This window comes from Pristis pectinata, chromosome 6 (assembly GCF_009764475.1).
Source record: "Pristis pectinata isolate sPriPec2 chromosome 6, sPriPec2.1.pri, whole genome shotgun sequence".
Classification (NCBI taxonomy): Eukaryota; Metazoa; Chordata; class Chondrichthyes; order Rhinopristiformes; family Pristidae; genus Pristis; species Pristis pectinata.
In genome coordinates this window covers 12,370,189-12,396,105 of record NC_067410.1, presented here as the reverse complement: position 1 = coordinate 12,396,105, position 25,917 = coordinate 12,370,189, and the positions used below count along the sequence as shown (strand labels likewise).

At 39.7% G+C, this 25,917-nt stretch overlaps 1 protein-coding gene across 1 annotated transcript in view; it reads left to right on the top strand.

Moving 5' to 3' along the window:
* Window positions 1-25,917, top strand: part of LOC127571113 (guanine nucleotide-binding protein G(i) subunit alpha-2) — a 214,122-nt gene that overhangs the window by 97,389 nt on the left and 90,816 nt on the right. Inside the window, exons 2-4 of the mRNA XM_052017178.1 lie at window positions 13,851-13,893; window positions 15,764-15,905; window positions 22,677-22,837. Coding sequence (XP_051873138.1) covers window positions 13,851-13,893; window positions 15,764-15,905; window positions 22,677-22,837 — 346 coding nt within the window. The remainder of the gene's footprint in view (window positions 1-13,850; window positions 13,894-15,763; window positions 15,906-22,676; window positions 22,838-25,917) is intronic.

Below are 25,917 nucleotides of genomic sequence, written 5' to 3'. Positions count from 1 at the left end.
GAGAAAAAATAACTAAATAAACAAAATGCAAAAAAAACAATACATTTTGTCAACTTTTGTTAAGGGTTTGCCTTACAGAAAGTCTCAATACAAATTGTTTTCTAAGAAGATAATTCAGGAGTGTATTTATATAAAGTTAATTCCAGTCACCTAGTTTAACTCCGGCTTGCTCTAAGCACTGTCATCATGTACATCCTTTTGTTTTATGCCCCTACTTTCTAAGATGTAGCATTAGCTTTCATTTATCTACAGTACGTATTTTTTGCCGTTGTCAAATCACTGAAGAGGGAAAAACCCAGGAGCAGTAATAGGTCAGTTCTGGGGAAATACCCTCCTTGCATTGTTCCCATCTACCTGCCTACAATGGAGAATACACAAGGGGACACGGCAATTTGATTGCCTCAGCCTTGTGGAACCAATTGCTTAGCGGCTCAAGGACATCCAATTCCAGGCACCAATTTTTTTTAATGTAGTCTGCATGACCATTGATATTTTTCTTGAATGACCACTGTAATTGTTTTTATTTAGAGACCACTATGCAAGTCTGAGAGACAGCAAACAACATCAGGTATTACATTGTGCTGAAGATTTGGCAATTCTTTTATCAAACTGGGCAAACAGGAAATTCATGCCATTGAACATGATACCATATAGGATGGTGTTTGCTTTGAGGAAACCTTGCCATGGTTATCAAGATGTATCCAAGTACATCTGGAAATATAATTCAACTGGATAGAGAATAGGAAACCAGCACTGTTTTCAAGTAAAGAAATTGAATTTTATAATCCTGCATTAAAGGGACCTGAGACAGAAGAGACTGCAGCTGCTGGAATCTGGAGTAACAAACAATCTGCTGGAGGAACTCGGCTCGATCAATATCTGTGGGGGCAAAGGAATTGTCGACTTTCTGGGTTGAAGCCCTGGATAAGGACTGAGAGTGGAGAATGGTGATGGCCAATGTAGAGGAGAGAGGAGTAGTGAGACGGGGGCCAGAGGTGATTGCTGGACCAAGGAGGGGTGAAGGGTGATGGGCAGAACGAGAGGGGGAGGATGGAATTGGGAGTCAGAGGTAGATGGAGACACAAATAAAGAGGCATATGGGGCCAGGAGAGAGGTAGGGAAGGTGAAGATGACAGCAGTTATGAGCGTGATAAGCAAGAACATGAAGGCTGCTGATGCTGGAATCTGATAAGGAAGGTGATAATGAGAACCATTAGGGGAGAGGTGAAGGGCGGATGGAACCAGAACTGATGGGGGAGGTGGGGGAAGCTGGTGTGCGAAGTGAGCTGACTTCCTTTTTCATTAATATTAATGATGTATTTTTAAATTTCTCATTGTATTAATCAGTGATGCACTAACATGCCAGTGGTTGTAATATTGATGTCCACACGATACATGTGCCGGGACACTGAGTTTGTATCATGTATGACAATGAGTTAAGTTATTAAGATGGTCTGATGGGGAATCTGTTATATCAGGCACCCAGCAGATTCTTGTGTGAGTGCATACCTACATTTTGGAATTACAACACAAGCTGAATAATAACAGATGCATGATACAATGTAATTAATATTATAACTCCATTTATATTTTAGTGTACATTGTGACTCTATGGGGTGCCGTGGCAGATGTCCAAGATTGTTGCCTTGTAGGAGAGATTGGCAGATGATATGTGTGTTTTGCTGACTGTGGCGTACTTGGCTTAAAATTAACCACAAAGGAAAAAAGTACTGCAGAATATGCAATATTGTGGGTATGGACTGCACTTCTATAATTCTGCTACAGTTTTGAGATTTCTTCCGTCATTGTCCATTGTGCTTGCCTTCTAGCTCTCGATGCCTTTCCTTGTCTTCCCTTCTACTGTGTTCTTTTTCCAGTTTACAGGAATTCTCAAAAACCTTTTTGCCCAGTCCTGGCAAGCAGTGTTCTTCCATGCATTGTGACTTGCAACCCTCTGCAAAATCCAGTGAATTGAGGAAAATGCATATCTCCTTATTGAGCAGGACCTTGTTAAACTTCAACACCTGCTTTGGAAGTTCTGCAAGTCCTTCTGAAACTATTTGCACAATCTCCAAAGCAATTTCAACCTTGAAGCCTGGAATGCCAAAGGGGCATTGCTAGGCATCTTCTGAAAGACCCAGTCCAAATCCCTGGCTTTGATCTCCAATGTAGATTATAGCCAATTATGCAACTACCCAAACTGTGACATGTGGACAGTGATATACAAGTGGAAGTTAAGAACTTTTTCCAATATATTACTGTGGCAATTGGGAACAAGCTTTTGAATGCATAACCCACTGTGCAATCTATAAAGTTGGAGGAGGTATTAAAGTGATACCCTTATACCCAGTTGCAACTACTTTGCTTCAACATCTAAGTATTCATTTATACCTGTCATTCTCAAGTTATACAAGATAGCTAAATGAAAGGAAAAGGCAAGATTTCTCACACTTGTAATAGAACAGCCAAAAGATGATACAGAATCAACTTGTGCTTATAGTAACTATCCCCAAAAATTCTTGTGCAGGTCCTCCCCTGATTACAACAGGGTTCCATTCCTGCAAATTGTTTGTAACTGTTTGCAAGTCGGAAATGCGGCCCTGAACAGAGTTCCCACCCTGCAGAAGATAATGCAGTTCCCACCCGGCAGAAGATATCGGCAAATCCATCCCGCCGGCCTCCTAAACGCTTGTTCGTGTGAACAGGCTGTACATAAGTCAAGGGTTCATAAACTTGGGTACGCCTGTACATGGCAGATGCTGAGCAGCCAAAGTATAAGATGTTCTGAGGTGATTAATCCCACAGTTTGGACCAGCTGCCAGATCTCCATTGCTATTTCCTGTAATGGTTTGGTTAAATCCAAAAGATTACTCTTTAGAAATGGATGCATCTATTTTCTAATACTACATTCTGGCAGAGCTCTTCTGCTTCTAAACTGTTGATGAAACATCAGTTGAATTTGAAACCCAATTTCTTGTTAACATCTTAAGCCCACAATTGTTCAGCAGGGCTGTAACAATGATGCAATGAGGTTCCTTGGTATCTTGTATGGACAAAAAATGCCAGAAGTATGCTTTACATTGCAGAGAATGGACAACATATTTGTTACAGGTGCAGACTTAAACTTTAATTGCTTAGATGTGTTGCATTTGTGCATTACTTCTCATCCCTCACTTAATATGCTGAGAAGTGCTTTTATGAAGATTTTCATACTAATTCAAACCCTTTTGATATATTGTCATTGCTTGCAATTGGTGACGTATGCTGATGTTGTGGAGAGCAGTGAATGACCAAGAACCGAAGTCCAAATAATTAAGGCAAGGGTGGATGTTGGTGATGGTGTTATGAGGGCTGATTGCACGAAGAGTGGGCATACATTCAGCTGGCTGAATAGCCACCTATCGTGCTGTAACGATTCAGTTGTTTAACCCATGCAGACTGTCTCGTTAAAATACCTACTTAACATTTTAGAAAAGGGACCCTGGCGTCTTGTTGCACTGGCTCTAATTTTTCTGTTTACTTCTCCCACCTTTGGACCTTGGATGTCATGTACCAGTTTTGAGCATCTATTAAACAACAATGCTTAAGTAGGATTGAAGCAGGCTCTCAAAGAAGAGTTTACATTTGAATAGAACCTTTTATGAATGTGGGATGAACAAAAGCTCCTTACAACTAATGAAGTATGTTTGAAGTGTAAATTTGTGCCAAGCCTGTTGTAGGAAGGAATGGGACAATGATGATGTTGATTGAGGGATCAGGATATTAGATCCAAGTTTCCATTCTTGGCCATAATAGTGGAATCCTTTGCTTCAGTGAGAGTAGATGGGACCTCTGTTTAGCATCCAGTATGAAAGATAGTGCAAGTGAACTCTGCATTCTGGGGAAGATTGCATTCCTAGAAAACGGCCTATAGCATGATTTTCTGTAACGTGAAGCCACGAAATCTGCACATGCATCAAGAAACGCAAGTTGAAGAGAAATGTGATTTATTTACTACTTGTCCCCCATATAAATTACCTTGAGAACAAATTGAATTCTGTAAGGGCAAATTTCTGCTACCTGAATGGCCGTAATGCTCGGTTCGCCTGTACCTCCATAATAATGCAGCACTGATTCAGTAACGTACTGGACTGTCAGACTAAATTCTCATGATTCTTGAATAGGAATTAAATCCACAAACTTCTGATTTTCTTATTCCCAGTTTGTAGAGGGGGCACTTTTAAACTCCATTTCTTTGCTGACAGATGCTGCCTGACTTGCAGAATGTTTTGCAGCATTATCTGTTAGTAACTGCATGGGTGAAATTTAAATTGAAGGAAATGGTTCCTAGTACATGACATCAGGAAGCTGCCTGTAGAACTTGTGCAAATATCACCATGCAATCAATAACCATGCAGCCTTCTGTGCCTCTGTGCACTACAGCTTTAGAAACTGCACACTGTTTTCCGTTTAGAGGGCAAGAGATATTAGGTCAAAATCAAGCAGTGCATGGGTGGGAAGGGCAGGAATATTAAGGAAATCGAGAAGTGAATTGGAGGGCATAGTGGCAAAGGATAATTGGCAGAAAATACTACAGCTGAGGGAAGTAGCCTAAATTGGAGGAAAACATTGGATTGTTAAAAAATCTCCAATTGACATTTTTCTAACAAATGAGGACCGTGATTTTTTTTCTTAGTGCTTGCATTGTATAATGCAGCTAATGCAGTAAAATATCCTGGAGGTTTCTACCATAATCTCACTTGTAGAATTTATAAGGAGCAGCTGTGTAAGGGTTACATAAAGTAATATTTTCTTTCCACTCTGCTTTGATTCCCAACTTCCATCCAATGCCTAGTTGGTAGTTTACTCTGTGGCCACTTCCTGGTGATCTGTAAACTATTATTTAAGGCTATCATCTTAAAGATCCTGTAATTCTGATTGGTCAGCAGTTTTGAAGTTCTTTTCTATTGAATGGTCACTGTAGACTTGGAATGCCAAGAATTATCTCTGGTTGATTTTTAATAGGAGCAACTCAGAAGCAAAAGCAAGTAGGGCTGGGTGGTGTTACTGGAGAAAGAGAAAACAACAGGAGAGAACTTCTCCAGCCACTTTAACAGTCGTGGATTTGTAGAACACTGGGAGATCACATTTTAATTTAATTAGCCATTGTCTGGCAGACTCCATTAAGAATTGAATAGCATAAAATTACTTCCTCAATAGGGTAGAGATGGGCCATTTGCCCCAACTGGTCTATCAGTTGCCACTCAAGTCTCTTTTCAACCCATCATATTTAACGTATCGTCATGTCTACTTCTCTCTCATGCTTTTCCAGAGCTTCCCCTTGAATGCCTTCGTATGACTTATCTCAACTAACACCCCTGGTTACAATTTCCACTTTCTTAACACAGGGAAAAGGAATATTTCCTGAATTTATTAGATTTTTACTGATGGCTACCTTTAGCTGCTCATAAAATGGGAAAACTGAGTCTGATGTGACATTGATCACGAGTGGAGAAGGAATCTTGAATGGAAAAGTGCTTTGATGTAAATTACTCTTGGAGTTAATGGGAGATGCATTAAACCACTTTATCTGTTGACTTCTAAATTCCTTTTGTGTATGCTACAACCTTGATAAATGCTGGCAGCCATAAGATCTGTTACTTAAGATCATTTTAGAAACATCAATTACTCTGGTACACCTTTTCAGTTAAAACAGAAAATCTCATTATATGTATTATTTGTACTATTTGATGCCTACCTCTTCACTCTGGTAAGAAGCTGTTTACTTTTATTGTCTCAATATACCAGTACAGAACCTCTACGGTTTTCTTGATCTCTTTTCCTAATTTGAGTTGGAACATTCATTGATTGTAGTTATTTGATGTTTCTGAGATTCCGTCCCATCTCACAGTTCAGTTTATTGACTGAATTGTCATCGGACATTTATAATTTGCTGATTGAACTTTGCATGACCAAATGGCACTGAACCTACGTTAAAGCAGGGATGTGCCAGCCTGCTGTTACAGTATGTTGAAATGTCAGTCCCTGATCCACAAGTACAGTCATCATTCTGCATCCAGAATTTGATCAGGATAATGTGACTCCTCTCATTTAATTAAACCTGAATAATAATGATGCAACACAGACAGGCCATTCAGCCCGTGCTGGCTATGAGTCACCTTCCTCAGCCCTTTGTCTCAACAATGTAAATCACTTCCCTTCCAAGTATTTATGCAATATCCTTCATGAATGTTACTTTTGATTTTGTAACCACCATCCTTTCAGGTACTCGACTGGGCTCATCATAACTCGCTATCTTTTTTTTGTTTTAAAAACAAAAATTGACATTTTTCTCTCTGGTCTTTAACTTCTCTGCATTCTCTGGTTATCAGTCTATCTGTAGCTAGAAACTGGTGCCCTTCATCAAAACTCTTCATAACTTTAAACACAGGTATTAAGTTGTTCCATAATCACCTTCGTTCCAAGGACACCTGATCTAGTTTCCAAGTCTCTGTGTAACTAATGTTTTTACCATAATAGAAAATCTTTTCTCTTATGGATTCCTTTATGGGTGTTGTTGGCAAGGCCAGCATTTATTGCTTATTGCAGTTGCCTTTGAGAGGGTGGTAGTGACCAGCTTCTTGAGCTGTTTCGCTCCTTTGGACAATGGTGTTGTTTCATTCCTTTGGACTGACATCAGTCCAGATGAAGGGCCTCGACCCGAAACATTGGTCCATTTCCCTCCATAGATGCTGCCTGACTGGTTGAGTTCTTACAGCTCCTTTGTGTGTTGTTCCAGCTTCCCAGCATCTGCCGTCCTTTTTGTCTGCTTGAATCTGCTAACGTTTGCACATTGATCTCTGCTTCAGAAATTAGATTCTGTTGACTCCAAAGATACTACTTTGCACAAAAAACAAAAGATGAATTTATACCCTAATGATTTAAAAGCAGACCTGCTTCTAAACTTGAAAGTGAGTAATGGCTGCCTTGCAAACAATTTTAATAAAAATTTAGAAGAGCTGATATTCTCCATTTACTCAGCATGTCCACTGCTGATTTGGCAGCTAAATTGGGTGCCTAAGCATGAAAATCAGATTTACAGTAATTGCATTCCTTTTTTTGAAGTGCTAAATTTCAGTTCATTTGAAGTTAAATTTCAGCTGTTAATAAACTGAGCAGGAAAGTGACTTTATAATTGCTTTCATTTGTCAAGATCTGCTGGTTAGGTTTCCTTCAATTTGATCAAACTGTTAGTCATCAATCCTTGATTAGCTGTATTTAATGTGAAACTGTGATGACAGAAGTTATATAACCGCTTGGATGACTTGTTAAGATTTTAATATTCTTCCATTTGGCTTGGGAGAAAAATGTTCACTGCGTATTAAACTTATTGAAGTTCTCCATATTGAAGGTCAGTTTATTGACCTGCATGGATCCATGAGGCAAATGCACACAGGTGATTGCACAACTGACTTAAAATCTGATCCACGAAGCATGCGTAGCAATGGTGTGGAATAATTCAATTGCTGCGCTTATAAAGAGGATTCACTATACTCCTCAATCAGAACAATCTTACTATAAGTTCCCCATGTGGCAGTAGAAATGTGCACCACTACAATCTTTAACCTCATGGCCTGGAATATACTTACATACCATTATTATCAACCCAAGGCGTCTGCCCTGCTTCCATGAGGAGTGTAGAATGCATGCCAGGAGCAGCAGCAGGCAAAACTAAAAGTGAAGTGCCAAACTAGTGAAGCTGTAACATGGGATGAAATCCGTATTAAACGACAAATCAGTATGCAATAGACAGCCAAACAGTCCCATAACCAATGGATCAAATTGAAACTCTGCAGTCCAATTACATCCAGTAGTGGATAATTAAGCAACAAAAGGGAGGACATTGCTCCAAAAACATCCCTGCTCTCAGCAGTGGTGGGACCCAACATGTGAGTGCTGAAGTTGAGACTGAAGCGTTTGCAACCCTGTTTAGCCAGAAGTGCCAAACAGATGATCTTCCTTGGCTGCTTTGTGAGATCCCCACCATTTCAGAAGCTAGTCTTCAGCCAGTTTGATTCACTCCATGTGACATCATCAAGAAATGAGGCCACTGGATGCAGCAAAACCTATGGAATCAGTGGAACTGTGTGCAAGAGTTGAGGAAATTGGCTCACTTTCTCGAGCAGTTTGGAATGAACATTGACAGCAATACCCAGATCCAGAAAAGTTAAAAGAATATTGCAGTTCCTTCCATTCAGAATGATATGTGTAAATGTTTGGTCAAACACTGGTGAACAGAATAGTTAATGAGCATTTATTGTATTGAGAAGCTCATCCTTGGAATCAAAAAGGATCTCATTTTGGCCAGCAACGTGTTCCCCTTTTGAAGACACGTCATCGTTTTATTCTGCCCTCCTTGTGAGGAATGACTTTCTTTATTACGTGCTATTCTTGCTCTTCTCCCTGGTCCATTATAATGTACTTTACATATGTTTAATATGCATTGCAATCAACCATTGACAGTCTACCTGTTTACCAGTGCACCAATGATGGCAGTAATTGTATCCAATCTTAAGGTACGGATGTAGAAAGGGATTTTATTAAAAAGAATAAGGTGCAAGTTAAAACACAATTTTCTCAAATAGAAGTAATTAATTCATGGGATCTTACTGTCACTGAAAAATCTAGCTTTTCTTCCCCATCTCTAATTGCCTTTTGCTTTGAATGGCTTTTTGGTCGATTTCAAAGGGTAGTTAAGAGACAAAATACACTGTTTTACATCTGGAGTCACATACCGGCAAATCAGTAAACGGCAGGTTTGCTTCCCTGAAATAGCACGGAATGGTCACCTTTTATGCTCAAGGCTCTAGTCTGGTAATTTTAAACTTACTTTAACGTGCACAAAGAAAAGGTTCGGCTACTTGTAGTGCAAGCAGAGAAAGAAAAATACTTCTGTTTCATATTCAAATGCATGAAGCTGACAGGCCTGGAGTGGATTTTTTTTTATACCTGGAGCTTTGAGTGCTCTGCAGTCACTGGAGGTTTTGTGCTGGAGGAGATTTGTATTTCAATGCTTTGACCTTGGAACTAGTATCTTTTTTTTGTCTGCTATGACACTGTAACTGTATATTACAGTATTTTCCAACAATGTGGTGTGCCCTTTTCAAAGATGTCAGCATGAATTAACATGAAAAAAAATGTTTGGAGTAAAAGTAAAACTCCAACCCATAATGTGCAGATAAGATGCTGCTGTAAATCGACCAAATGTAAAATAAGGACACTTAGAAACTTTTTTTCTTCCACTGAATAGTCCTTTGTTGTGAAGTGGCCACTTTTGAGGGTAATTAGTAGGTAATTTCATTACTGAAAAAAGGTTTGACATCCAGAATCTCCAGTTTTTGGAGTGTGGGAAATTTCTGGTGCAATTATCAACCAGATTCAATTTGGACTCCTGCTAGTACTCCCATTATAACTGGGGAGGGTAATATCTTAAAACCTGTTTCTATTAGAAACGGCAGGAAAATGGCTGGGAGGACAATGAGGCATGGAGGCAATATTGCCTATGCTCTTTAAAAATAGCATGTAATTGGAGTAAGGTTTTCCTAGATAACAAAGTGGAAAGGGGCACTAATAACTGAAGCCTCATTTGTCTTATTATTAGTACCTTGAGGCAGACCCTTGGGATCAAGAATGACTTGCTTCATCTCTTTTTGTGGGTTCTGAGGTGACTCATGAGCCACTGCGTGAACCACAAACTACCTCACAGATGGTCAAGATGGTGGCTGGGTGGGTAGCCATTAGTTTGGTAGAGCTCGTGCGCTCTTGGTGCATATATTTGAGGTTCATAATGCCATCTCAAATGCTCTTCACTTCAGGTGGACGTGACCAGGCAATCCTACATGTCAGTGGGGATGTTGCATTTTGTGTTTCACTCTTTGAGTATTGTCCTCTGTTCACTGGGTAATCTCTTCTGATGAATTCAGAATGGAGTCCTGTTTTGAGAGTGTAGTGTTGGACACGCAAATGATATGTCTTTTTCAACAGAGCTGACTGAGTGTACCTCGTGTCTCAATGCTGGGGCTGTTGGCCTAGACGAGGGCACACACGTTGGTTTATCCCTCTGTTAAATTGGAGGGCATTGTTGGAATTTCTCCACTGCCTTTAAGTGTTTACAGTGGGTAACTTAAGTCTCAAACATAGGGCAGAGAACACTGTCCCGTAAACCATGAGTTTTGTAGCTGGTTTGAAGTTTTGATCTTCAAACACCTTTTGCTCATCCTACCCAAAGCAGTACTGGCATATTCAAGGAGATCTGCAATGTTGTCATCTATGTTGTCAACCACCTTCCATCCTGCTGAAGAGCTGCTCCCTGAATTGCTGTGGATTCTGGCCATCAGAGGCACATGGATCTAATCTTCATCAGCAATTGCAGGGTGCCCATGTGGTAACATGCAATTGCATTGTAATGATAAGTATAAACAAGAGACAACCATCTAGGCAATACTGATAATTATTGAATGGGTTGTGCATGGAACTTATTAGTTGAAGTCACCAGAAAGGTAATAGCAGTGGAAATAATTTAGCAAAAGCAGTCAAGCATGATTCCAAATATTGGTATTTTGTGTAGAAGATTGTGAACAAAATCTGTTGCCATTTGTAAAAGTAAAATCTATAATTTATAGCTTGTGCTGAGCTGCTTGTCAGTGACTATTTGTTATCTAAATGGTCTTAAAAGTTGAGAATTGTTATTCCAACATTAACACCACAATTATTGGAGGAGATGGGGCATTTAGTTCCTTGTTTTTTTTCTTGGTGTTGCTGTTTTTTTTTGTTACTGGTGATGAGAGACCAGTGCCGCAAAGAGAACTATTTGCATCAAACGTTTACTTTTGTGACCAAGAAAAAAAATGAGCGCAGAATTACAAACTCAGTGGACAAAGTTCCTGAATCTTTTGGCTAGATCTTCCAATGTTGTTTATTGGCAGTTGCACTCTGTTCAGGAATTGTAAGCTCCATTAATTAGAGGGTTAAGATTTGCAGTTTTTTTTTGTGGGAAGAGATCTAGAGGAGCAATTAATCAGCTTGCAATTTGACTTGAGTACCAAAAACTGTGTAACCTTTGGCTTGACAGCTGCATTGAATTAAACTGGTACAAACTTTTTTAAATTCACTTAATAACTTCCTCAAATATTCCTTGCCCACTGTTCCTTTCATCCAGCCCCATTTGAAACAAAAGGCACAGTTGACTGGGTTGCTGCATTCCACTTAACATAGTGTTTAAAAAGCTCTATTTTCTGGGATGTTGAGTGCGGGTAACAAGTTGCACGCTATAACTTCTCCATTGTGTTTGAGTAGAATTCACTGTAAATTCTTCAAAACACTGCAATAAAATTCCTATAATTCATTAACCAACCATTTGGAAATCCTGATGGTTTTGCATATGACTCACTGGGTAATGTTTGCTGTGCTCCCTTTAAATTTCTTCACTGAAAAATGTATCATAATACTGTGTAATATCTTTTTTAAAAAATAAAATAAAAAATAAAATAAAATAACATCCAATAGATAAGAAAATTTGCAAATCCCACAAGTCCTGAGTGTGCTGGATATTTGAGTTATACTGTACTTGTCTGTATTTTCATGTTTGCTTCAAATAGAGCTTAAAATCTGAACCATGATTGCTTCAGATAGAGCTTAAAATCTCATTGCAATTTTGTTTTCTGTTTAGGCCACACTTTGAGTGAATCATTGAACACGGGTGACTCAGGAGTAATAGATATCCAACTTCTTGTTATTAATATGCTGGTTACAATTTGGGATTATCATATAGCTCCTGGAGTATTGTGTACAGTTTTGTTCTCCTTGACTAAGAAAGGATGTATTTAAAAGGAGTGCAATAAAGATTCACTAGACTGCTTCCTGGGATAGTCACACAAGGACAGATTGAGTAGAGTGTGAAAAACACTGATGCTGGAGGAACTCAGCAGGCCAGGCAGCATCCGTGGAGAAAAGCAGGCGGTCAGTGTTTCGGGTCAGGACCCTTCAGGCCTACTCTAGAATCCTTCTCTGGTATTACTGCTCCACTGTGAAGTCTCTTCAAGGATGCCCACTTTGAAGAAGTTTTCTTCCTCTGAAACATTGACTGCCTGTTTTTCTTCACGGATGCTGCCTGGCCTTCTGAGTTCCTGCAGCATCATCGTGTTTTTCATCTAGATTCCAGCATCTGCAGTCCTTTGTTTCTCTGAGTAGAGTGTGATTGTATTCTTTAGAGTGTGGAATGATGAGAGGAGATCTCATTTGAAACATGTAATATTCTTAAAGGGCTTGACAGACTTGAAGCAGGGAGGATGTTTTCCTTGACTGAGGTGTCCAGGGTTAAGGAGCAGAGTTTCTGAATAATGGGTAGGCCATTTAAGGCTGAAATTTGACATTTCTTAACTCAGAGGGTGGTGACCTTTGAAATTCTCTACCCCAGACGGATGTAGAAGCTCAGTCATTAAAGAAGAAAGCACGGAGCGATGGAATTTTGGGCACTAAGGGAATCGAGGGATATGGGGATGGTGCTGAGGTGGAAGATCAGCCATGATCTTGATGAATTGCAGAGCAGTTTTGAAAGGTGTAATGGCCTACTTCTGCTGCTTTTTATGTTCTTGTACTAAGTACTTATGGCTACAGAGGGAGATGCTCTGGGTTCCACTGGATGAATCTACCTCTGTCAGGCAGGAAGTTGGATACTGGGACCAACCCACCCACAGAGCAGTAACAGAATGCTACCTGTCAGTGGTGGCCTCGCTCTGGGATAGAGGCACGTGGAGGGAGCAGAGGAATCAAGGGGGAAAGGAAATGAAAAAGGATTAAGAGTGAAGAGGGAGGAAGCAGGAATGGAGACAGTTTGGGGAAGGTGACTGACAGAAGGAGGTCTGAAGGAGGGAGGTGATCAGAGTCAAAGGGGTTCAAGGTAAAAGATGGCAAGATCGTATGTGTGTCCAAGTCCAAGCGTGTGTGCAACATTGCTGGCGCAGAGCTTGGACACCAATCATTATGAACCTCCTTGCCATTGGAGCAAGACGTCACTCTGTCAAGTCTGTGCTAGCTGGTTTGCAATGATCGCTCCACATCAATGGCATTCGCAGGCATCATTAGCTCCTCAGAACTTGAGTGGAAACAAGTCAGCCTTGACCTCGAGGGATGGTCTAAGCAGAAAACATCTAACCATTGACTTTCTTTCCAGTATGTAAAGCAATGTTTACAGCATGTATTGTGCTGAGACCTCTTGGTGTCTCTGATTGATATTCAGTTAAAGTATAGAGTAATGAACATTTTTGTTTTTATTTAAAAGAAATGTAATTAATCTGCTAGAGGCTAATGTTCAGCAGCTAACACAAAGATTTATTACACTTTTAGGAAGGGAAATGTTAGCTGTACTGTTTCATTTATCAAGATATTTTCATTATTCTACTTTCAAATAATTAGATTTTTGTGAATTTCCAATGAATCGGTTCAAGTTTTCCTCACCCATACAATGAACAGATTTCAGTGACATGCCATTCACCAAACTGCACATTTTAAAATCAAATTTAAGAAAATACGATGCCCTTTGTGATTATGGAAAGGCATCTTTTTCCTATCCCCTCTAACATTGGAATCTGATCTACAGTATAATAGAATCACATCTTCAACATTTGTATGTGGAATGGGAAGACAGTTGAATTATTTCAGTGCAATTCATCATTTCCCAAGTATACTCCAATCAATAAAGCGGAGCCCACCGCTAAATGTTAACTGCTGTATAGTCTCCAACAGGTTATATTGTAATATTTCATGATTAAATTGTAGATCTTGGAAATCAATTTATTGTTTTATCTTCACAGGTGCTGGCGAATCAGGAAAAAGCACAATTGTGAAACAGATGAAGTAAGTATTTTTTTGCTGTTTCAGACAATGAGCTCTTGCTACCTTTGAACTGTTTGTGACTCGTCAACAAAGATCTGCCTTTATTTATGTCATTGACAATATCATGATCTTTGTGACCCTCAGTAACATGTGATGGACTTGAACCTCGATGCTCTAAGTATTGCTTCAAGACACAGGCATGCCTTGGTGTGGTAGATAAATTAATTCAATACACTTACTGATAAGCAGAGTAACCTTGGAATTTGAGTTGGAAAGAGGAAAATTTTGAGAGGCAACAGTGACTGCCATAAGAGAATTTAATTTTGACAATGAATACTAGTACTGAGACACCTCACTTCGTTGAGAGCAGCATGTATTTTAAATGGGCTCCATGCAAGGTAAATTACTTTTCCAAGCGACATCAAGGTGCAGTTATTAAAGCTATGGTGGCAGAAATAGCTGCCAGTGATGAAGCAAGCATTTGGAGCGAGTCCAGTGTTCAAGAAGTGCAGTCTTGTCCAAGGATTTAAGACAGGAGGTTAAGAGTTTCCATATTACCTTCAGGCCAACTGGAAGGTCATCTCCCATAGTACTGGTATAATTTCATCATTCTCTTTAACCAGCTATCACTGAACTAATTTCTAAAATTGTTAGCATTTGGTCTCATAATTTATGATGTCCCCATGAGATGACAACGCACCTGAAGGCAGTGATCGCCCACTGCGTTCATGTATTCAGGCCTTCCAGACTCGTCAACTCCACCATATAAAGGTGGATGCTGTATTATGTTTGTTAAACGTATCGAAGCAATGGCTCAAAGTAATGAGTTTTATTTTCGGATGTGAATTCACAATCACAGTTGCAGAGTTTGATTTTTTTTGTTCTGCAAATGATTTGTGATGACACTGGGACAGTCCTTCTCTGGGGCATTGCTTTTCCCTTGTACTACCTGGATGTACCAGTGTGATGAAATGATCTGTATGGATGGCATTCAAAACAAAACCTCGGTACGTGTGACAAAAAAAATAACAATTTACAGATGGCTTGCAGCCACAGTGAGCACCAATTGTTTACCAGCTGGCCTACTGAATCCCAACTAAGGCCAAAGCTCATTACAGTACTCCTTCCCTGATATCCACTACCCCTATTCCTCCCCACCCCCCCAAAAAAAGCCACAAGCTCCAAGTCCTAGTTGTTCCTTCCCAAGGTCTTGATCAGCTAGAGTGTTGCTAGTTACTGATCCAGGTGCACCAGAACTATTGACACAGCATGGATTGCTGAAGGGGGAGACCACCCACAATGCACAAACCAGGAGATTAGCCCCAGTGACTCTGCGAGGGACCTAGTTCACAAGTGGGCAGAAGGTTGGTGTCTGGTGATCGCTGATGGACTCTGCCATAGTTCTCAAAACTGCTACTCCACAAATCAGATAATCCAGCCCATCAATATTTCTCAGCTCAGCCGTAAAAATGTTGCTAGTTCCAATCCTAGTGAATTTTTGACATTGTTTAGGATGATAGCTGAGTGTGTTCCTGAAGAATGAAGCACTCATTGAAGTGACAGTTCCTGTTTGTTAATTTAACGTGCAAAATCATGTACGTCCTAAATAATTGCTTCATGCTCTTATTCTGGAATACCTATGAAACCATTTCAGTACAGAGCAGCTGTAATTTGGATTGTTCCAGGTTCGTCATTCAACCTATATGTACTTTTTTTTTGAATTGACTGACTAACAGGAGTCTTTTACAATTAGCTCTCAGTTGTAACAGGTGCTTAGATGTTGAGCAGTGAGAAATTTGTGCATATTTTGTGACATTGCTTTCCAGATCTTGGATATTAGACAGGTAACTAAGAGCGTAGATTCAAAGGCTTATTCTTATAAATTCCATAGGATTATTCATGAAGATGGATACTCAGAAGAAGAATGCAGGCAGTACAAAGCTGTGGTGTACAGCAACACCATCCAGTCTATAATGGCCATCATCAAAGCTATGGGAAACCTGAAGATCGACTTTGGAGAGTCCAGCAGAGCTGTAAGTAAAATCAGAAGGCTAACTTAGTGGAAGTTTCTTGTGCAGGTGACCCTTGTGTTACGTATCACAGTTTTCTGTAATGTGAAGCCACATCATCTGTGCATCCGTTGAGAAATGAGTTGGAAAAAAATAATCGTTTATTTGCTTTTTTAACACTCAGATGCTGTGAGAGCGAATTTTACTGCATATCTCAAATTTTTGGGTAGTAATTTGTGAACTCTGCAAAGGCGAATTTCTTTTACCTGAATGGCTGTAACACAGCTGTTGCCTGTATACCAACTAAATTTTTATAAATGTAGAACAATAATGGGACAATTCTTGCTTTTTTCTTAATGGGTATGAACTTGGAACACAGAATTGCTAATAAAATATAAAATGTTAGCATGATTAAATTTCCTAACACCTATTCTTCCTCCTTTTCTGTTTCTGTCATCTCCCTTTCCTAGCTTTTTAAAAACCTCTCTTGGGGTTTGTTCCTTTTCCCCTACCCCACCTCACCATTTTTCGTTTTCTGGCCCCTTGAGTATGCAGGATTTATATTAAAAAAAAACACTTCTCAGAGCTATTGCAAAGGTTTTGAGTGGAGGCTAAGATAAAAAGCTTTCAACAATAAGCATAATCCATTCACACCAGCATCATCTGATGCTTGATGATGTCTCTGGCTTAGCAATCACTGAGTTGGAGGGAGTTAAAGGAGATGCCAACTTTATTTTTGTAGAGCTGATTCATGGGTGCTGCATTGATAATTACTCTGCTTTTAGTGAACAAAACTCCTTGAAATTATAAGTGATCCCAGACATGGTAGTGTAGCAGTTAGCGTAACACTATTACAGCACCAGCGACCCAGGTTCGATTCCGGCCACTGTCTGTAAGGAGTTTGTACGTTCTCCCCGTGACTGCGTGGGTTTCGTCCGGGTGCTCAGGTTTCCTTCCACATTCCAAAGACCTACAGGTTAGGAAGTTGTGGGCATGCTATGTTTGCACCGGAAGTGTGGCGACACTTGCGGGCTGCCCCCCAGAACACTCTACGCAAAAATATGTATTTCACTGTGTGTTTCGATGTACGTGTAACTAATAAAGTAATCTTATCTTTGTACTTCACAGCTTAAACTACAGTTTAACTACTGAGCGATCCAGTATTAAAACATGCAATAAAAACGGTAAATGCTGGGGGAGAAAATAACAGGTCAGGCAGCATCTCTGCAGAAAGAAACAGCTAATATTTCAGGTCAGACACTTCTTCAGAAGTGGGAAAGAGAGAATGCAAGTTTTGGCAGCAGAGAAGGTGGGGAGAGGGCAAAGGCAATGTCTGTTGATAGGGTGAAATCATGTTGCCATTAATTGGGCAGTTAAAACCTACATTTGTTTTCTGACAATTTCTTCAAAGATGCGATCTTTGAGTGAGATGAAGGAATTTAGAGGTATAGTTGCCATATGATCAAAGTATGACCAATGTCTGTTTTGTAGCCAGCTTGAAATTGGTCCTTTTTGGGGCAGTAGTGGAGAAATAACTTTGGGATGTGGCCAACAGGGTAAGGGGGAGGTGGATTTGGGATGGGTGAATGATGGGGTGGTGGAGGGAAGGGAAAGAGAAAAGGATTTTGGAATTCTGTTTAAGTACCAGCACCCTGGAACAAAGTCAGATGGCTTGAACCATCATCTCTTGACGCTGTTGAATCACATTGATTGAAATGGAACATGTTCCCAGTTTCTCCAAGATGGAATTTGTAGGGTTAAGTGGATAGCTGCTGTTTTAAGACCGCCAATATTTTGATATAGCATCTTGGGGATTATAGAATGACTTTTGTGCTGTGAGTCACTTAAATCTAAAGTGTTTCTTCACGGCAAGGCAAGTTACCAATTAATTTGATGGAATAGGTTTTTAAAGTACCATTACTGTTGCACAAATTTTGTTACTCTTCTGGGTATACTCAAAACTGTTAACTGTCTGACATAGTTTACCAGAGTGTAGCAGGGGTTGGTAGGAAATAGAGCAAGCATTTTTACATTTCAATTTTACTGCGCTTTATTAAGCGCCTAATGGCTGAATCTTGCACAGTCCGCAGATGGCCCTGAAGTTCCTGATGATGCAGAAGTTACTCAATTTCGCTCCGGTGACAAGCTGTTAATGAAAAGGGTGGAAGACATTTGCTGCTTTTGCACAGCTGTTGTTTGGACTGCTGAGTTCCAAAAGTAGTGAATTGCACCTTTACTCTTGTGCCAAAATCCCTCCAACCTGCATTGTCATTTTTGCAAGATAATTATGGCATAAAAGTCATTCAGCTCATCTCGATCTTATCTGTCCAGCATTCACTAATTTCACATCTATTGTTTTATTCGGAAATCCACTCCTAGAGGTCCTTTTGTATAAAGGAAGCATCATTAATATTGTTACTTTTGTTACTTTGAACATCCTTCCTCTTGCCCCATACTGGGATTTAGTTTAAAATTATTTTTCAGGTTTTCCTTTTGCATCTACTAAATGCTTATTGACTTTGAGACCAGCTATTGGTGCAAACACTACAAGAATAGGCCTCGAGGCCCCTCATTCCTGAATGCCATTTGTCAAGATCACGGCAATCTTGTTTTCCCATTCAGCACCTAACCCCTAAAATCCAAAGCAACAAACAATCTGCTGGAGGAACTCAGCGGAGTGAGTAGCATCTGTGGGAGGAAAGGAATTGACAAGGTTTCTGGTCGAAACTCCCCTGAAATCCAAAATCTGTCAATCTTTGTTTTGAATATGCTAGTTAATTCAAAACCTATCATCCTTTAGAGTGGCAATTTCCAAGGATTCAGAACCTCAGTGTCGGTATTTCACTCCATCAATCTTAAATGTCTAATTCCTAGTCTAGAACATGTTGTCTTCGTTCTAGACTCTCCAGCTAGAAGAAACTGCAGCTGCTTGGTTAATTTCTCCTTAACTGGCAGCCCTCCCATCCCAGGAATAAAGCTAGTGAATCTCTTGCTGCACTGTCTACAGGTTCAGAATACTGTGCATTAGAAAGGAGCCCAAAAGTACATACGAAGCCAGAACCTCACTTGCAATCTACAGTTTGGTTTGTGAAATAAAAGCAGAGAAATGCTGGAATTACTGAATAAGTCAAGGAATCGTTGTGGAGAGAAAAACTGTTCAGTTTGACTTTTCAACTGAAATATTAAATGTTTCTCTTTCCATAGATACTGCCTGATCTGAGTATTTCTGGAATTTTCTGTTTTATTTTTGGATTTTCAGCTTCTGCAGTTCTTTGTTTTTGTATGGACTTTGTCGACTATTTGCTCTGTTATGGATCGAAAACAAAATGCATCCAATCAGTGAGACAACTTTATTCTAAGCCATCTCAACACCACCCATGGATTGTTTGACTTATTTTCCTCCCCCCCACCCCATTACCTTTTCTTCCTATACCTAGTGTGGAGCTTTTCCCTACCCACATGTTTCGTCCAACTTTTTCTGTAACTATTTAATTCCACAGCCTGTTCCAGTTTGATATCAGCAGATATGATCAATTGTGATGAGTTAGGATCCATGTCAGTTATGTAAATGAGTAAACATTCAGATTGTAATTGATTTTTTGCGACACTGAGAAATCTCTTCACCAATAAAATAAAAATTCTGCTGATGCTGGAAATATACCAAAGCAGAAAATGTAGGAAATATTAAGTTGAGCAGCATCTTTACAGATTTAAGATTTCAGGATTACAAGTTCTGATCAAGTCTTCAACCCGAAAGGTTAATTGTTTCTTTTTCTGCAGATGCTCCCTGACTTCTTGACAACTTGTGATTGTGTGCTGGAAGCTATGAAGCTATGAGGATTTGGTAGTAAAGTTGTATTGGTTCTCCGGTGGCCAAATGATAGGAATTAATTAGCTTTTTCAAATTGAGGTATACTTTGGTTACAGCACAGAAGTAGTGCATGCCAGTTTGTTGAATCTATGCCAGCTCTATACAAGATCAATCAACTGGTTCCCCTCCCATAGTCCTGTAAATTCTTTAAGATAATTATCCAGCTCCCTTCTGAGTTCTGCAACTGAATCTGCCTCTGCCACTGTTACTGGCAGTGCATTCCAGACTTCAACCATTCACTGTATAAAATCTTTTCTTTGTGTCTGTTTTGGTTCTTTTGGTGATCAACTTCATTCTCTGTCTAATAGATTTGGCCTTCCTGCCAATGGCAAGGGTCTTACCCTATCTACTTTGTCTACATCCTCCATGAATTTAAATACCTCCATCAAATCCCCTTGCAACTTCAGCTTCTCCAGTCTGATTGAGTTGCTGAGCACCTTCATCCTTGGAACCATTCTAGTACACCAGCACGGCACAGCAGTGCTTCAGTTAGTGCTGTTGCTACATTGGGCGACCCTGGTTCGGTCCTGACCTCTGGTTCTGTCTATGTGTAAAATTCCATTATTCCCATATCTAGGAAGGTAAATTATTCCTAATGTAGGTGGGTGATAGGAGAATTAAGGAGTTGATGTGCACGTGAGAGAAGGTAGATTAAGGGAACCAATTGGGGGAATGGGATTGTTCTGAGAGCCAGTATATAGACAGTGGGCTGAATGGCCTCCTATATTGTAAGACCATGTGAGAAATAATTACTGCACCATCTCTTGGATCCTCAAATGCTTAAGTGTTACAACTAGAATTAAACATGATATTTGATCTGCGGCTTAAACCTTTTTATATAGAAGTTTAGCTAATATCCTTGCTTTGGACTCCATGGCTCAATTTATGAATTCCCGGATCTCTCGTACTTTTCCAACCACTCCAAATGTATCCGGCCCTTTTTACCCAGGGGTTCCTCGGTTCCCGTATACCCTATGAAGTGTGCCATTTTGGATACCTGGCTCATGTATTCCTGTTTATTTTGCGCTATCTACTTTGTCTAAATCCTCAATGAATTTAAATAACTCTATCAAATCCCTGTGCATCAACACAATAATGTGCAGCACTTTATGTAAATCACACAGTGATTTAATAAAAATTAGAGTGCAGTTGGCTAGATCTTGTTCAGAAGCTGCAGATAGATACAGTTCATGAGGGATAACATATTAATTGCTCTGTAATGACCCATGCTCAATGCTGGCCACTTAAGCAATTCAGTGGCCTTTTGGGGTTTTCTTCCCTCCCCCACTCCCCCCCCCCCCACACCCTGCTTGTGTGTTTCCCATGCAGAAATGCAGTGCTGCGGTAGATTAAAGTTAATTTGTCTTTTACTTCTGGACAGCAAAGGTTCTTGGCCCTTCATTCCAATTGGACAAAATTCTTGGTAAAGTTCCTAGGAAACTGAGTCCAGTTGGAAATTAGCAATGCTCCCTTGATTAGCCAGATCCCCTGAGAGCAGAACAAGACTGAAGAAAGAATAATACCGTTCTATTTCTCTCTCATTCTATTATTAAGGCTCCCTTTTCCTATTCTGAATATAGTGAAGTTGGAAATTCTCTTTCCCAGTGTGTAGTTAAAAAAAAACTGGTCATATCTGGGCGTGTATGCAAAATAGTATCTGCTGCATCCCTTGCACAACAAACCTTTCTGGAACGCAGGGCGGGTGACCCGAATTAAAATGTGGTGCCAAGTTTCGGAACTTTACAAATATTTTGAGAAATCTCTTGGGGTTTTAGAGTTTCAGAGGTGACATTTTGCATAACTATTATGTAAAGTAAACTTGACAAATTTATAAAAGAGTTCAGTCATTGAAAAGTCTGAGTACCCTTAATTAAAATGGTACATACGAAATAAGAGTAACCTGCTGGAAACGTGTCATAAAATGCACAATGTGTACAGTCAGCCTGTGAAAGGGCAAAACGGGTCATGTTCTGGGTGTGTCCCCTTGATCAGAATTTAACAATTTTTGACTTCCTTATGTGGTTTTAGGTCACTAATTCTGTTGGGTGTCTACTAACATCTGCAGTAACCAGAATTCACAAAAAGTCTCTTAATTTCACAATCGTTTTATAAAGAATTTTTAATGAAAGGGAGAAGGTAGTCATAATAGTTTAATCATGCCAGAATAAATAACAATCCTTACCTTTTAATTGTTGTGGAGTGTCTTTCTTCAAATTTGCACTCGCCTCTTAAGCTGGAAGCTTCAATATCTTGTCCAGAATTGGGTTCAAAACTTGAGTGAGACATTGCATGTGTTTCTGTTTTGGCTGTTATAGTCCCAGTGGCAATCAGTTTGAACAATCTGAATTTAGTTTCTGGAAAGCATTGTCTCTTGGTACAGCAACAGGGTTTATAATTTGGCTCAACATGGAGTTAAATTGGCAGTCACACTGAGATCATGGCATTGTTAGGATGCACTGTTATTTGAGATTACAGCATCAATATTAATGTTCTTGATTTAGAATGCTGGGTTATGGCTTTTCTTAGTATTGTAGCATGTCAGGGTGATCCTTTTGGGGAAACTAAGCGTAATTTGACTTGGGGCTCGTGGAGGAGAGGGAAAAACAAATACATACAGGCAACTCCGGCATTTCTGGGTGGTTGCATTCCTAGAAAATTGTCCATATTGCAATTTTCTGTAATGCAAAGCTGCATCATCTCTGCATGCATGAAGAAATGTGTCAAAAAAAGAATTGGTTTTTTCCCCCCAAATTTCATAGGTGATTCTTTTTAAAATTCCATATTGTAGATTTTTTGGCAGTGATTTGTGAATTCTGCGAGGGTGAATTTGCATTCCCCAAACTGCTGTAAAATGTGGGGATTGCCTGTATAAGGTTGACTGTAATAGGAACGTTTGTAACGTTTGTTGCTTGTTCGTTCTGTAGGATGATGCCCGCCAATTGTTTGCACTGTCTGGGACTGCTGAGGAACAGGGCATCTTGCCTGAAGACCTGGCAAATGTGATCCGGAGGCTTTGGGGTGACGCTGGAGTTCAGGCTTGTTTTGGCCGATCCAGAGAATACCAACTTAATGACTCTGCTGCGTAGTAAGTCTTAAAATCTTGTTCTTCCTTGTTGGTTCCCACATGTAACCATTCTCGGCAGCTCTTAGAGAGGCTTATAGTCAGTTGCACAGAATGATGGATAAGACATGACCCCTTTCAATTCATCAGGTTGTTGTATCAGTGAAATTCTTCAAGGATTTTAGGGTTTGTCTGTCTCCGTTTATTTAATTTTCTGGTATCTATGAATTTCTATTGGAGACAAAATGGTTAAACTGTGTAGCTTGTAGGAAAATTCCCAAAAAATTTGAACAACAAGGACATGTTTGCACTTGTCTTTGCTGGAAATAGTAACTAATAATAGCATTGCTATTATAATAATAATAACTATGATTACAATAATAACTTGCCTCGTTATTTCTCTTTTGCGCTATTTAGTTTTGGTAACTGGTAGTAATTTTTACGTCTTGCACTGTACTGCTGCTGCAAAACAACAAATTTCACAACATGTGTCAGTGATAATAAACCTGATTCTGATTCATTGCAGATATCTGTTCCCAAATAACAAAGAAATGATAAGTAACGCTTTATCACATCGATCCATTGCAGCATTTACTAAAAGAATCACTTTGCATTATGATCCTAAATACTGGAGTGGGATAACATTTTAGTTGCTTTTCAATTCAGATGTTTTAATCTTGAATTCTCGCTCTCTCCTCTTTCTCTCCCCCTTGCCCTTTTTTTGTCTCGTCTTTTCTATCTCTTATGATAAATGAGAGTAAACTTCCAAAGACCTACTGAGCATAATGGATAACTATAAACTCTACATTTTCAGTACGTGGATGTTTAATGTTTGAAGTTATTTCATATTAAGATTTTTGTCCAGAGGATGCTTTTGAGTTTTGGTGTTACTGATGAGAGTACATGTCCTTTATACAGTTCAAGCTCTGAGTCCCCTGAATTTGATTAATTAAATGCAGTTGATAAAAACAGAATTAATTAAATTCTTCATATGGTGTACGGTTTCCAGCAACACATTTCCATGAATCTGATACTGGTGTACTTAATGCTTGTTAGAATTTCCATAAATCTACGTAAGCAAAGATATCAATGCTTTCTTTGCATCTGGGACATAGGAGGCTTTAGCTAAGTTTGTAGGAGGACCAATGGATGGGCAAAAGCTGGCAAACAGATCGCTAACTAGAATATTTTATTTAAGCTGTGTGTCATCCCTTCAGATGCCTGCTGTTATAAGACTATTGAACAGTTCCTTCGTATGATAAGACAGACTCTTGACCTCATAATCTACCTCATTATGACCTTGCACCTTACTGTCTGTGCCTGTACTGCACTTTCTCTATAATTGTAACACTTCGTTCTGCATTCTGTTATTGCTTTTCCCTTGCACTACCTCAATGCACTGTTGTAATGAAATGATCTCTATGGATGGCATGCAAAACAAAGTTTTTCACTGTGCCTCAGTACATGTGACAATACTAAACCAATTTAAAAAAGTACAATATCATCGATTAGGGAAGGCAAGTGTATTTCTGGCTGGCATGTACCTAGCTGGTATTCTTGTCCTGGGTTGCTCTCCATTCGATCCAGTTGAAAATTGCAATGAAGAAATTTAGCTTGGCTGTAGCAGTTCTCTCAACTGAATATCTCTTTACTGTCACGGCCTGGGCTTGCACAAAGAGGCATTTGAGTAAGTTGTCATATTGTTTTCCAGCATGCCCTGGAAGGGAGGAGATAAGTAGCTTGGTTGAGCATGGAGCATAGGGTGACAGATGAGCAATCCATATTCAAACAAATTCTGAAAAATGAAATAAAGCTCAGATCAAGTGCAATAAATAACATATGGCAGCATGGTTATTTAACCAAGAACTACTTGACTCTGGCACCAAGAAGAATGATTTGCATTATTAACTAGTGGCAGTGTTCCATAATACGGCGAACCCCGTATTATGGCAGGATGGGGGTTGCATTCCTAGAATACGGGCCGTATTGTGATTTTTCCCTATCGTTAATCCTGCATGGAAAACTACCATAGGTGGTGACTATGCATCTTCCACAATTGGGTAAAAGAACTCATCTGTACACCAACTCAGAACCAAAACCATTGATGTGTGCATCAAGAAATGCTCGTTGACAAAAAAAATTGTGTTGATTTATTTCCGTGAGTGAATTTTATTGTGAGATTTTTGAATAGTGATTTGTGAATTCTGTAAGGGCGAATTTTCGAAACCCAAATGGCCATAAAGTGGGGGCTGCCGATAAAAGGATGTGTACTGAGGTTAATGGCTCAGCCTCAGTAGTAACATTTCCCTGAGCCTTTACATTATACAGACAACCTGACTGCCATTCCAATGTTGTGTTGCACAAATATACCATGCAGAAAGTTTATACTTCTGATTTCCTTTCAGCTATGAGACTTTAAAGTAAGATCTGGTTAATAATATGGCGAATATGTGACATGACTTCATCCCCTCTCTTCACTGTCATAGGGATAATTTGTCTGCTTTGTACTAAAGCCATTTAAAGAGGGGTTTTGCACAAGCATAACTCTCCCTTTCTGCCTCTCTCCCCTATCCCTCATTGCCAGGATGTGCATAATCTGAACTATTTCTACATAATAGACTGTTCAATGTTGTAAACCTGCTTTGTGTGTAATTGTGGGCAAGAGTATCCAATACTCTTATGACTTGGCAACGTGTATTAGAATGTACAGGTGTGGGTCTGAACATGAAATCCAGCTTCATTAAACCACTTGGATCATTGCTTTAAAGTCCTAGAATTGGCAGGTTGGTGATGGGTTCTGGTTTTGAGTTGAAGTGTACAGATGAGTCTTTTTATCTGTACTGTGGGAGATGCACAGTCACCACCACTGGTAGTTTTGAGTGTAGGATTAATGAGGCAGCAGTGTATCCATGTGTCCTGCTTTGCTGTTTAAATATGCTTTTTGGATCCTCCACCACCCCCCCCCCCCCGCCCCCCCCGCTACTGAAAATGGCCTTTTTCTGGCTGCAGTGGTACGAATAAGTAGGTTTGTTACTTTTGAGGGAAACCTCACTTGGCAGGGTTTTGGTGGGGTCTCTTAAATTGAAGCTTCCCCCTATTTTCAT